The sequence below is a fragment of the Pteropus medius genome, unplaced genomic scaffold (genome assembly GCF_902729225.1).
Source record: "Pteropus medius unplaced genomic scaffold, Ma_sr-lr_union100, whole genome shotgun sequence".
NCBI lineage: Eukaryota > Metazoa > Chordata > Mammalia > Chiroptera > Pteropodidae > Pteropus > Pteropus medius.
This window is the reverse complement of record NW_024355990.1, coordinates 496,753-508,340: the sequence shown is the minus strand read 5'-3', so window position 1 is coordinate 508,340 and position 11,588 is coordinate 496,753. Positions and strand designations below refer to the sequence as shown.

General features: G+C 62.8%; 2 protein-coding genes and 1 long non-coding RNA gene across 6 annotated transcripts in view; 1 reads left to right on the top strand and 2 right to left on the bottom strand.

Annotated features, from left to right (window-relative positions):
- Positions 1 to 415: 415 nt before the first annotated feature.
- Positions 416 to 3,248, bottom strand: CD7 (CD7 molecule). Its single transcript, XM_039859469.1, has 4 exons — positions 3,071 to 3,248; positions 1,834 to 2,151; positions 1,478 to 1,590; positions 416 to 800 (listed from the first exon to the last, which is right to left on the bottom strand). Exons 1-4 carry the CDS (start codon positions 3,138 to 3,140, stop codon positions 693 to 695), a joined length of 609 nt encoding a protein of 202 aa, XP_039715403.1. The 5' UTR covers positions 3,141 to 3,248; the 3' UTR covers positions 416 to 692.
- A 501-nt stretch (positions 3,249 to 3,749) lies between these two features.
- LOC120600143 (uncharacterized) lies at positions 3,750 to 4,379 on the top strand. The gene is made up of 2 exons (XR_005652122.1): positions 3,750 to 3,801; positions 3,893 to 4,379. It is a non-coding gene; the product is annotated as an uncharacterized LOC120600143 (long non-coding RNA).
- The window catches only part of SECTM1 (secreted and transmembrane 1), a 9,271-nt gene continuing 1,881 nt past the window's right edge, over positions 4,199 to 11,588 (bottom strand). For 2 of the 4 annotated variants that reach the window (XM_039859462.1, XM_039859464.1), the window contains exons 2-6: positions 7,014 to 7,148; positions 6,563 to 6,871; positions 5,886 to 5,921; positions 5,509 to 5,681; positions 4,199 to 5,138 (exon numbers count right to left, since the gene is read on the bottom strand). In XM_039859462.1, the coding sequence (XP_039715396.1) occupies positions 5,040 to 5,138; positions 5,509 to 5,681; positions 5,886 to 5,921; positions 6,563 to 6,871; positions 7,014 to 7,101 (705 nt within the window). In that variant the 5' untranslated portion in view covers positions 7,102 to 7,148 and the 3' untranslated portion in view covers positions 4,199 to 5,039. Of the gene's footprint in view, positions 5,139 to 5,508; positions 5,682 to 5,885; positions 5,922 to 6,562; positions 6,872 to 7,013; positions 7,153 to 10,313; positions 10,337 to 11,588 lie in introns of those variants that run through there. The other 2 variants (XM_039859465.1, XM_039859463.1) reach the window with 2 other exon arrangements.

Below are 11,588 nucleotides of genomic sequence, written 5' to 3'. Positions count from 1 at the left end.
GAGGTGCTAGTCCCTGGGCTGCCCAGGCTTAGGCTCTTTAACGAGGGCACTGTCCCTACCCTGGGAGTGCTGTCGTCACCCCCTCTGCTGCAGGCCCCCAGTGGAGGGGTCCCTCCTACTACCTGTGCCTCTCGGAGTCCCCCTCCCTCTTTCGTTCCGGGGGGTCTTCTCCCGCCACTCACTCCACCCGTTTCTCGGGTCAGTGACAATAGTTTCATCCCTCACCTGCTCTTGTGGACGTTTTGCTGACTCCTCTTTCCTGCTGCCCGTCTCTGAGGCTGGCCGTCCGTCCAGCCCTGCTCTCAGAGGTGGACATGGCCCCGGAGCCTGTCCCCTCCTGGGGAGGCCGCCCTGCCCAGAACGTGAGCCTCGAGGGGCCCAGGTCTGCTTGAGAAGAGGTCATTGGAGTCGGGGGAGGAGAAGGACACTTTATTTGTGGCAAGACTGCCCCCGCCCTCTGCCAGGCTGCCCGCTGCCCCGGCCTCAAGCCCATCAGACAGAGAAACCAACTCCCGCCCCGTGAGGGACGAGCAGCAGAAGGACAGAGGGACTTTCTCCCTGGTGGCTCTGAGGTGCCAGGGGCAGCGGGCAGGGTGAGCAGGGCAGCTTTGAGAGGGGGAGGCAGGCGAGGAGGGCTTCCTGTAGGAGGCGCCAGGAGGGCTGGCCCCAGCTATGGGCCTGGGGCCGCCCGCTCAGTGGTACAGGTTGGAGGAGGACACGTTGCTGCGGCGGCTGCAGGACATGTCCTCGTAGACCACGCACGCCTGACTCTCATCCTTCCTCTGGCAGAGCTTCTTGATCTGAAAAATAAAATCTGTCTGTCAAACTCTGCTGCCTGGCTCTGCCTCCGCCTCCCGCCTCAGGGCTAGGCTGGCATGAGGCCAGTTCACGGCCCCTCAGGTCTCCTGAGCTGCCCCCAGCCTGGGCGAGGGGGCAGTGGTGGGGGGTGGGGGATGGCAGTGACCTTGCCCCAGGGACCTGGACAGGGAGGGGCCTGGGCTGGTGCCAGGGGACAGAGCTGGGCAAACAGCTGAGTGACCAGGGCCTGGCCGACTGTCTCTGCTGCCCCTTCCCCTTCCATCTCTGGCACAAGCTCACACACGCTCACACACTGATTTCAGGCCCACAGCCCTCACCCTCCCTTGCACACACGCGTGCTCACACACACGTGCCCGCTCCGTCACACCCAGGCATCGTGCACTCTGGGCCTCCTCTTACTCCTCCCTTAGATGTCTGGCCAGGACGCGTCCCGGCCCCGTGCCTGCCCCTGCGTTCCCGACTCCCTAGACTTCCAGTTCCGGGATCCCCCCACCCTGGACTCCGGGAGCTCTCGGGGACCCTGACAGAAGGGGCTCATGGGCACCGGGGCTGCCCACGTGGCCAGCTCCCCGGGGCTTAACCGCTCGCCTTTTCTCCCTGCTCCCTGAGAGGAGATGGCTTACAGGGACACGGGAGACAGCTAAGGGGTCACACTGACCTTTGTCTTCATCAACACACACAGAGCCCCCAGCCCCACACCAATGTAGAAGAAGCTCATAGCCAGGACCACAAGGAAGGTGAAGTGTGTCGGCCGGGTCTCCTGGCATGTGTCTGGAAAGAAGAGACAGAGGGACACACTTGGCAAGTTGGGGAGTCCGTGAGTGCCTTCAGGATTCAGGGCAAGAAGGGGGCCTGAAGTAAGGGGCAATCCAGGGGGCTCCCTGGAGGAGGCAGGCTGGAGCTGGAAGGAAGGACTCTGGCAAGTGTGGAGGAGAGGTGCCCGGATGGGGGCAGGCGGAGCCCGGCCTGGCCAGCAGGCGGGTGGAGTGGTCTCAGGGTGGGTGCTCCCCCTACCTGTCACCACGACCAAAGTGCCGGGACCCCAGACCTCGTCCTGCACGATGGCCTGGCAGACGTAGGTGCCGGTGTCGGCTGGCTGCAGGTGGTGCATGCTGATGGTCAGGTTGTGCTGTGATCCCGAGAAGGTGACCCGGCCCTTGAACCGCTCATCCACGGTGGGCTCCTTCCCGTCCTCGTAGTAAACCACGTTGGCCAGCTTGGGCCAGTGACTTTGCTTCAGGTAGACCCCGAGCAGAGGCTCACGCGTGGAGCAGGTGATGCTGATGGAGCCCTTCTCTGGGGCGATGGTGTAGGGGGGGGACTGCCACACCTCTGCAGGAGGGACCTGCCACCGTCACCACCAGCCTGGCCGGAGGGGCAGAGACCCCCACACCCCCTCTGCAGGGGATGGTGGCCTGGAAGAAGAGGCCCCACCGCAGACCGGGCGCCCATGGGAGCTGAAAGCAGCCGAGGGCGCCAGCTCCCTGGTGGCTGTGTGCAAGTTCTGAAGGGCCTGCGGTGGCCGGGCTGCCTGCGGCCTCTGCACGCAGGGTCGGGAGCCTGGGTGTGGAGCTGGGCTTCTCCCTCGCTGGGCAGCCCTGCCCGCTCTCCCCGGCTCTACACCTTCTCCCCCTGCATGACAGTCCCCAAGATAGCCAGAGGCACTGTCCCGACCTGGCTGCCTCAGCTTCCCCACCATTTCCAGTGGCTCTCTTGGGCGGGCTCGTCCTGGCTTGTCCGTGGGACACCCAGAAACGCCCCTCGTCTGCCCGGTCTCAGCAGGCCCAGCTTCTGTTGCAAACACAGACCTTCTTTAACGTAATCCGATCCTCAGCTCGTCAACAGACTGAATTCTGTGGCTCTTATTTTTCTGGCACAAGAATCCGCCTGCCGAGTCCCCCTTCGCGGCCCACCTACACCCCTCATCTGACTGCAGAACTTCGCACATAGGTCAGTTTTAAAAAGCAAACTAAGCGACAAAACTCTCTCATGACAAAGATTGTAGGAAGTCCCTGACATTCAGGTGGAGAGAGAGAGATCAAAACCGTGGGCATTCTGCACCCAGATGTCACCAACGCCAGGCGCTGGCTGTTTTGTGACAGGCTCTGCGGGAGAGTCACACTCTGCATCCCCAACTCCTCCCTCCTGGGAAGGGGTGTCCCCAGGCTGGAGCCGGGGTGGGGACGCCGAGTGCACGGGAGGAGGGCGCAGTGGGGGACGGACGTGATGAGAGACCATTGGAAGAGCTTACCTGGGGTGGCGCCGTGCAGGGCCCCAGCCAGCCCGAGGAGCACAGAAAGCAGGGGGGACTGCAGGGCCATGCTCACTGCCACTCTGCCCACCACAGACTCAGCGACGGGGGAGACAGGGCCCCTTCTCACAGGCCTGCAGAGGCTCTTCCTGTCTGCAGCACCCAATTGCTCGCAATTACCTGGAAGGTGCCGCCCCCAAAGCCCCAGTCACCTCCTCGGGAGGCAGACAGGGAGGTGGCTGGTGGTAACTGGTGGGGGGCCCTCTGGGAGGGCTTCCTGGAGGTGTTGCCACGGGTGAGGGGAGGTACTACGGCCGGGCTGGGGGGAGCGGCCGCCGTGCTCCCCCACCGTCCCACTGGGTGCCCACAGGGTGGCTGGTTGTCCTGGTCCCCCGCCCCTCCCACATCCACACAGGGAACATCAGGGGAGGGGAGATAGGAAGGTAGGGGGCACAGGGGCAGGAGAAGGGGCCCCTGGGTGCAGTGGGGTCAAGCTCCCGCTGCCTGATCAAGCTCCTGGGCCACTTCCTACTGGGACCTGATTTATGCCCAGAAACCTGGCCTCATGCTCCTCATGGACTCCCTCTTGGTGTGGGCTGCAGGGGAGGGCAGTGGGGGGGGCCTGTGCTGTGAGGCCTGGAACTCAAACCTCCAGACACAGACAGACGAAGGGCGGACACATGCGGTCAGAGGCCCAGGCGCAGCCCCTCATTCCCGCCTCCTGCCCAGGGGTGGGGTGGGGGTGCAGGAGCGGAAGGACTTCGTGCCCCCCCCAATCTTAAAATGGCTTTTAAATGCAGCAACACTTTTGCTCTGTTTCAGGCGACACGGCCCCCAAAGCAGGAAGTCTCGGGTGCTGTGGCCACTGAGTCCGACAGGCTGGCCCCACGGGGGCGCAGACCCAGCTCTGTGGTGGCTGAGACTTGTTTTGACCGAGAGATTCGAATGCAGCCATTCTGGGACCCCTGGACGTGCGAATGCCACAGAGATAGGACCTCAGGCCCCAGTCTGGGGTCCATGCAGGAGAGGGGACTTGCAGAGGACGTGCCTCTCGGTTGCCTTAGAGAGATTTAACACAAGAAGCAGCTTCTTTTAGATTTCTATGTATTTTCCCATTGACAAAATTTGTACTTCCCAGCTCATCTGATGCTTTATTAATTGCATTATTTTTATTGGGTTAGTGTTACAGATGATTTTCAAAGCATTGGAGTAGTACTTCTAGAGGGAGGCTTCTGTTTTTAAAAATGATTTTGTTAAAAAAAAGCCAATAAAGATTTATTGCTATTAAAATATATCTACAAGTCAAGGTGCACGGCGGTGATCACGAAGACTTCCGACACACGCGGTGGCGGGCAGGGCGGAGGCGGGAGGGTGGCGGGGCGAGGGCGGGCGTGGGCGTGGGCGTGGGCTCAGGTCCCGCCCGTTGCACTTGCCCCGCCTCTTTCCCAGAGCCGCGCCCCCTGGTGGCGGCGGGGGCCGGCGCCCCATCTCAGGCCTCTAACCCCCCATCTTGGACATTGACCACTGTCAGTAGGGGCCCCCAAACTTGTTTTTGCTCAGAGTCAAAAACGGGGGCGCCTCCGAGGGGCAGGAATTTCCCCGCGGGGAACAGGAGCCCAGGCCAGGATGGAGGGGGCGGGAGGGAGAGGCCCTGAGAGGTCCCCCTGTTTGGTGGCTGGCACTGAAGTCGGAGGTGGGGAAGGGCCTGTCCCTGGTCCCTGGCATGGGTGACCAGGGGAAGCCCAGGATGCTGCCAGGCTTTTCTAGCCAGGCCTCAGGCCCCTCCTCTTCACGGGGCACATGACTCCCCAACTCTGGCTGAAGGGTGGGCACACTCAGCGGGTCCCCTGCCAGCAGACTGGGACAAGATCCTGCTTCCGTCTGCCACCTCGGGGACATGTCAGCCAGACGGGTGGAGTGAGCCAGCAAGGCTCCCTGCTGGGCTTGTGACCACCTGGTGCTGGTGGCCTCATTGGGGCGGGGATCCAGGGGGGGTCCTGGACACCAAGTGGGCTTCTTCACGCTCCTGGCTGGTGTCCACTCTTTTCTCAGCTCGGAACCAACTCATCTGGAGGGGGAAAGCAGAGGGAGGGATGAGGGCGGGCAAGGAAACGCGTGTGCACACTCAGACACACCCGTGTGCCACACACGCTCACACACAACTGCACACACACCACCAAACACACATCCTGGGTCTCCTGGAAGTCCAGCCCCCATGCACCCCCAAGCTGTCCTCCAGGGTGTCCTGGGGACACAGGGCAGGGACACTAGGCCCTGTTAGGGTCTTCTGGGGGAGGGCCACCAGCTCTCTGGGACCCTGCACCCCTATCCCCTTAGCCACATGTGGGCAAGCCCATGGGGCCAAGTGTCCATGCAGTGTCCTAGCCTCACCCAGACCGCCCCAACCCCCACTTCCAGACCAGGCCCGGAGCCCCCACCTGTGGGACCAGCTGGTGCTGTGGTGAGCAGCACCTCCTGCGCCAGACCAGCACACCAAGGATGAAGAGGGTGGTGAGGACGAGGACCAGGGTCACCTGGAGCTGGCTCTGGAACTGGCCCTGGGGTTGGCTGTGGGTTTGGGCCTCGAGCGGGTCGTGGAGTGTCCCCAGGGCTGCAGGAAGCAGGCAGCCCATTACCCACCGCTAGTGCGGCCCCCAGGAAGCCCAGAGAGGGACAGCACAGCACCCTGTGGCCAGGGACACTGGGGCAGGAGAGCGGGCAGGGAAGTGGGCAGGGTTCACGGACACCACCGAGGGCGGCCTTGCCCGAGACGCCCTCACCAGCAGCTGTGGGGGAGGATGGATGAAGCACCTACCCCAGGACGACAGCGTCAAGGGCGGCTCCGGGGGCTCTGTCAGGGAGAGAAGACGAGACCGGGGTTCAGGAGCCGCCAGGGCTCGCTGACCCCTCGGGCCCTGCCACCCCGCGGCGGCTCCCTGCCATCAGAGCTCAGGGACCACACCGGATTAGAACTCGGCTAGGGAGGAGAGGCCTGGGAGGGGGCGGCGCAGACTTGGGGTGCTTTGCAGCGAAGGAAGAGGGCAGTGGGTGAGGGCAGTTTTAGAGAGGGACGGGATCGGGGTCCGCGGTGGACAGGGGACAGGAGCTTAGGGACAGGAGCTTAGGGACATGATTGACATGATTGCTCTCTGTTGATTGTTTCCGGTTTCTCAGTGGCTCTGAGAAGTGGCCTGGTCCTAAGGAAGTGGCGCCTGGAGGGAGCAAGCCGTGAAGCCAGGCGGCTGGCAGGAGTGGAGTCTGGTCTGGGGCAGCGTGATGGGCCCTGGAGGTGGACAGTGTCCAGGACAGGCTGAGGGGCGGGGGGAGGTGCTGGACAAGGTGAGGGGACCGCGGGTGACTGCTGGGTATGGGCGGAGTCCCGAGTCCTTTGGGCAAATACATGCTCCAGGCGCTGCAACTGCGGAGTGCGGACGCCCCGCCCCTCGCGCTCGCCCCGCCTCTTGCCGGCCCCGCCCCAGCCCCGCCCCTCACCTGAAACGTTCAGGGTGGTGAACACAATACTTTTCTGGCCTCCCACCAATAGCCACTTGTACCGCCCCGCCTGGGTGTCCTGGGCTTCCTCTGTCTCCAGCCGCGCCACGCCTCCTCGAATGCAGAGTTTCCACCTGTCCTGGACGAAGTCTCCTTGGGTCACATCCTGGAAGATGGGCTGACAGTCCCCGGAGCCCATCATGCAGATGTTGACGAAGGAGAAGGGGTTGGAGATGTTGCAGGTCATCACCGCAGGCTGGCCCCTGGACACAGAGACCACGTCCTTGGTGCAGGCGGGATCGTCCCATTCTGTGTGGAGAGAACCGTCACACATGTGGGTGACGGCTGGACCTCAGGACATTCACCAGCAGAGATCCCCGACTCCAGCCTGCCCTGGGTCTGCTCCTCCCCACTGCCTCCCCTGGAGAGAGGGTGGGACCCAGAGACTTACTTCCTGTCTGAGCACTAGGGGAGACTGCGATGAGCAGGAGGGCCCAGAGCGTCAGGGGTGTGGGGAGGAAGGGCGTGGAGGTCCGCATGGCTGGCAGGGGTCCTGAGTCCTCCTCATTGGTTCTTGGGACCCTCCCTGGAGAAAGGGAAGCCGATGAGTCAGAGGCCTCTGGGGCCGCTGCGTAGGTGGCCGCAGACGTGCCAGGGGCCGGTGGGGTCCCCGAGCTCCTGCCGTCAGTGCCAGGATGCCCCCGGCCCCCGTCTGTGCCCGACCTTGCTCCGAGCCGTGCGCCCCTCCCCCCCTCCCTGTGCCTTTCCACTGGGCAGTGCTGGCCACTGTCGAGCAAAGGGGACACAGACTGGTCAGGGAGCAAGTCGCCGGGAAAACGCCGTGTCCATCGTGCGGTGTACCCTTTCAGTCCTGCTCAGGCCGTGGAGGGTCCGAGCGACCCAGGGCAGCTTGGGACAGCCAGCTCCTCCCCGGCTCCTGCATCCCATGCCTGGGCTCTACTGCTTTGTCTTGCGGCTCCTTTAGGGGACACTTGGATGGGCCATTTGCCAGATTTGCTCTTATGGACCAGAAGCGACTTCCCGAGGCGCTCTCATGGGCTGCGATCCCAACGCCCTGGCTGCCTCCGCCGCCCTTCAATGTGACATTTGTCCCCATTACTTTAAACTGTTTAAAAGTGCTTTAAAATTGCCTGCTGGACCATTTGTTGACCCTATGATGAAAAAATAAATAGATTCTGGTTTTCTTCGGCAGTTTTAGGTTTACAGAAAAGCTGGGCAGAAAGTGCAGGGAATCACCGTGCGCCGCTGCCCCGGCTGCGTTTCCCGCCTTCGCCGGCGCTGCCGACAGCCGAAGAGCCAACAGTGCTGCTGTCACTGGTTGCCGTCGGCAGCTGACGCGCGGGTCGCTGCGGGCGCTGTGCCTCCTGCGGGCGTGGGCGACTGCGCGATGACACTTACATAGCATGGCGTCACACAGAGTAGCTCCACTGCCCTGAACCCTCCGTACTCCGCCTGCCCCCCGCAAGCCCTGGCATCCACTGGTCTCTTCACCGTCTCCACAGTTTTGCCTTTTCCGGAATGTCAAAGAGTCGGGAGCCTTTGTTTTTTAATTCAGCTGATTCTGACTGCTCTTCCAGTTCTGGGGGATGGGCAGAGGGCTGAGTGCAGAGCGAACCTGGAATGTGATGATCCCAGGAGCTTGGGGCCATCGGTGACCAGGCTGGGTCCTGACCCCACAGGCTCTGGGCTGAGCGAGGAGAGTGACACTGAGGAGGAGGACCTCTGCCTGGCCCGGCCACTGGACGCCCCGTTCTGAGTTCCGCTTGCTGCTTCTCAAGCCCGCTGGGGGTCTGACCAGGTAGCACCGGCGGCCCTGCTTAGCCCCCTGCCTCATCCCCCTGTCCCTATGATGAAATGAACTCTTCCCCTGGAACCAGGGACTCAGTGACGGGGTGACCGTCCTTGTCCAACCTGAACCTGCTCAGAAAGTGTGAGGGGCGGAGATTGCACAGTTGGTGAGCGCTGCTGGCAGCCGTTTCGGTTTCCTTGGCTGTCAACAATCTCTAGGACCAGTATCAACAGCTCCTACCCATTAAATGTTGCCGAGAGCCTTACGTGGAATGGAAGGTTCTACAAAGAAGTGTTGCAACTTCCTGTGCTGAGGCTTTTGCTGGAAACTCAGATAAGATCTGCCATCTTTATCCTGAATATTTTTACAAGATAACTTTTCTTAAATTGGAAGGCTCTGACACGCAATGACACCCAGCAGCCATTGAGGCACAAAGGCGTCCTTGCTGATCGCTGACGGTCACTCCTGGCCCCCGGGCCAGAGCCCCCCCCATCCGCCTGAAGGGACACTCCTGCACAGGTGCTGTCCTGCCCGAGGCTGGGCTGTGCACTGAGCTGCGGGCCGCAGGTTGAGGTTGGGACGGTCACTCTGTGGTCCCTGCTCCAGTTGCTGGCTGGGCTCTGCGGGAGGCCTGGGCCTCTGCGTCTCCAGTCTCCTTCTGCCCAAGAACAGTCTGCGGAGGTCCCTACAGGTCCCCGGATGTCCCTCCAGGGCTTCCTGGGCTGCCCCCCCGTCCCCAGCCGGGGCTTCTGCAGGGTCTCGCCTCTCTCCCCGTGGTCTCTGGAGAATGCCCTGGCCTTGGGGTCGCCACCTGTGCGCCTGAGCCACTGGAGGACTCGCAAGTCTCCCTGCTCCGCCACCTCCAGCCACCTCCACCTGGGCAGAGCCTGTAGCCTAGTGCTGCCCCGGTGGTCTTCAGGGGCGGGAAGGGGCAGGCCCATCTCTCCCCTGGCCCGAGGCGCAGGCCACACTCCTGCGGAGGCTGGCCCACTCCAGCCCTGCCGAGGCAGGTGAAGGCACACCTGAGCAAGCAGGCAGGTGTCCCCAGGGACATGTAGAGGATTCGCCCTCAGGTAACCAGAACAGGAACGTCTCCTGGGCGGCCAGCCTGGCGTCCTGGGCACTGGGCGAGGGGCAGAGCCTCCCGTCAGTGGCTCGGTGTCTCCACGAAACGCCCAGCAGCACAGATGACACCAAGTCCTCGGTCTGGACACGTACTCCTCATGTGTGACCTCGGGACACACGGGAAAGACGGGGTCCACAGTGTCCACGAGGAGACACCCCCTCGAAACCTTCCTCATCACACGCCTTCCTGACCATTGCAGGGTGTCTGTCCCTCTGGACAATTCGGAAGTCATGTTTCAGGTGCCAAGTGAACTCTCAGAAAAGCTGACAAAGAGTCAGTGGATGGGGAAGCCATTCCACAGCCCCCGGTCTGCAGCCCCCACGCCTGCCAGGGCTCGCTCCAGGGACGGCCACCCAGCCTGGCTCAGCCACCTCCTCGACAGTCCCACCCCCACGCCCACACGGGCACGCGGCTCCTGGCCCCACCGTCTCCAATTTCCTCAGGGCCTCCAGGCGCTCAATCCCAAGGGACCTGCACAGGCTACCCCTCCCCCCGCCCAGGGACACTGCACGGTCACCCCCACAGCAGGCCGCCTCTGCCGAGCTGGACAGGACAAAGGTCAGCCTCGTTCCTCGCCTGAAGCACGTGACGAGAGAGGCGGTGAGCCCAGCAAAGGCATGTTTCTGTGACACGTGCTGACCTGCACAGGTGGACTTTGGGAGGAAGTGTCTGTGGACGAAGGCAGCCTGGCCTCTGTCAAGTGAGGCAGCTAGATGAGCCCCGGAGGTGACCCAGGTTACAGAGACACATGGCAGCGACGCACGGCCGAGCCTCTGTCAGCCCCCGACCTCTGCAGCCTTCACGACGCCACATACCCCGAAATCCTCAGGAGTCCTAATGGTTACATTGACTCTGTGTGAGAACCTCGTGAACTATTTCAGCCTCTCCGTAGCAAGTACGCATCTGTAGCTGTGGTCAGATGTGCCATGTAGATGCACTTTGTCCTGCTATGCAATGAAATGACCGCGAGATGATTAAGCCAGGAAGTGTCGAGGACCCCCTACCACCAGCTGGCGTCCTGAGGTGGCGCGAGCAACGTCTGCAACGATGGCCCTCGGCCATCCTCCACTGTGTCCCCTGAGAAAGGCCGGAGTCCGTGCCCACTCAGGGCTCCCGGACAGGCTTCTCTGCCCACTACCCAAAGACCCCGCCCCTCTCCGTACCGTCCCCAGGCCCCAGGCAGCCCTGCCCTCAGCCACGGACACCTCTAGGGCTCTCCCTGTGGTCCTGCCTCTCTGTGAAAGCCCCTGGATGGTTCTAGAATCAGATAAAGGGATTCCCTGCACCCAAACAGCGCCCGCCTTGGGCCGGTGCCACAGCCCCCATCATAACTCCTGTGACTCCGCGTGGCACGGAGAGACAGCACTGCTTCTTTGCCAGGGCCTGTGGGGCAAGGCGCTGGGCGGAACCACAGCGTAGGCCCAGGGTCTCTAAGTGTCTGAGCCTGGGCCGGGCCCTGCCTGGCAGAGGCAGTGGCGTCGGCCTCCAGGCGGGCTGAGCTCCCTGGAAGCTGACAGAGGAGGCAGGTCACTGAGCCTGCCACTGTCCTCAGCAGCCCCTCTCAAGGACCTCCTGCCCCAGCGACACTCGCAGTGACGGGCACGTGGGGGCCCCTGGCAGGGTCAACAGCATTGGTGGGTGCCCGGGCCTGCCCCACGGTCCCCAGTTATCAGCCTAGGAGGGCTTGGGCCTCAGAACAGAGCCGACAGGCTGGGGGAGACTCTGCTGGGCATGTCTGGGGGGGCGTGTACTCCAGGCTGAGAACAGCTGCTTGTCTCGCCTGCAGCCCTGGCAGGGAGGAGGGTTGGGTGGAGGGGGCGGCAGCGTCACCCTGGGCTGGGACCAGGTGTCAGGCTGGCTGCCTGGGAACAAGAGAGCCAAGCTCCTGAGCTCCCGCCTCAGCCTGAACTACTAGGAGCAAAGAGTCCACCAATGGTGCACAGTAGCCCCCAGCGAGGGCTGCTCAGCAGAGCCGCGTGTGGCAGGTGCACAGGGAGGTGTGTGTCCCCTGGGGCCTGCAAGAAGAGGCCTGAAAAGCTATCATCCTCAGCTTACAGATGACTTGGAAGGCCCCGGAGACATGGGTGGGA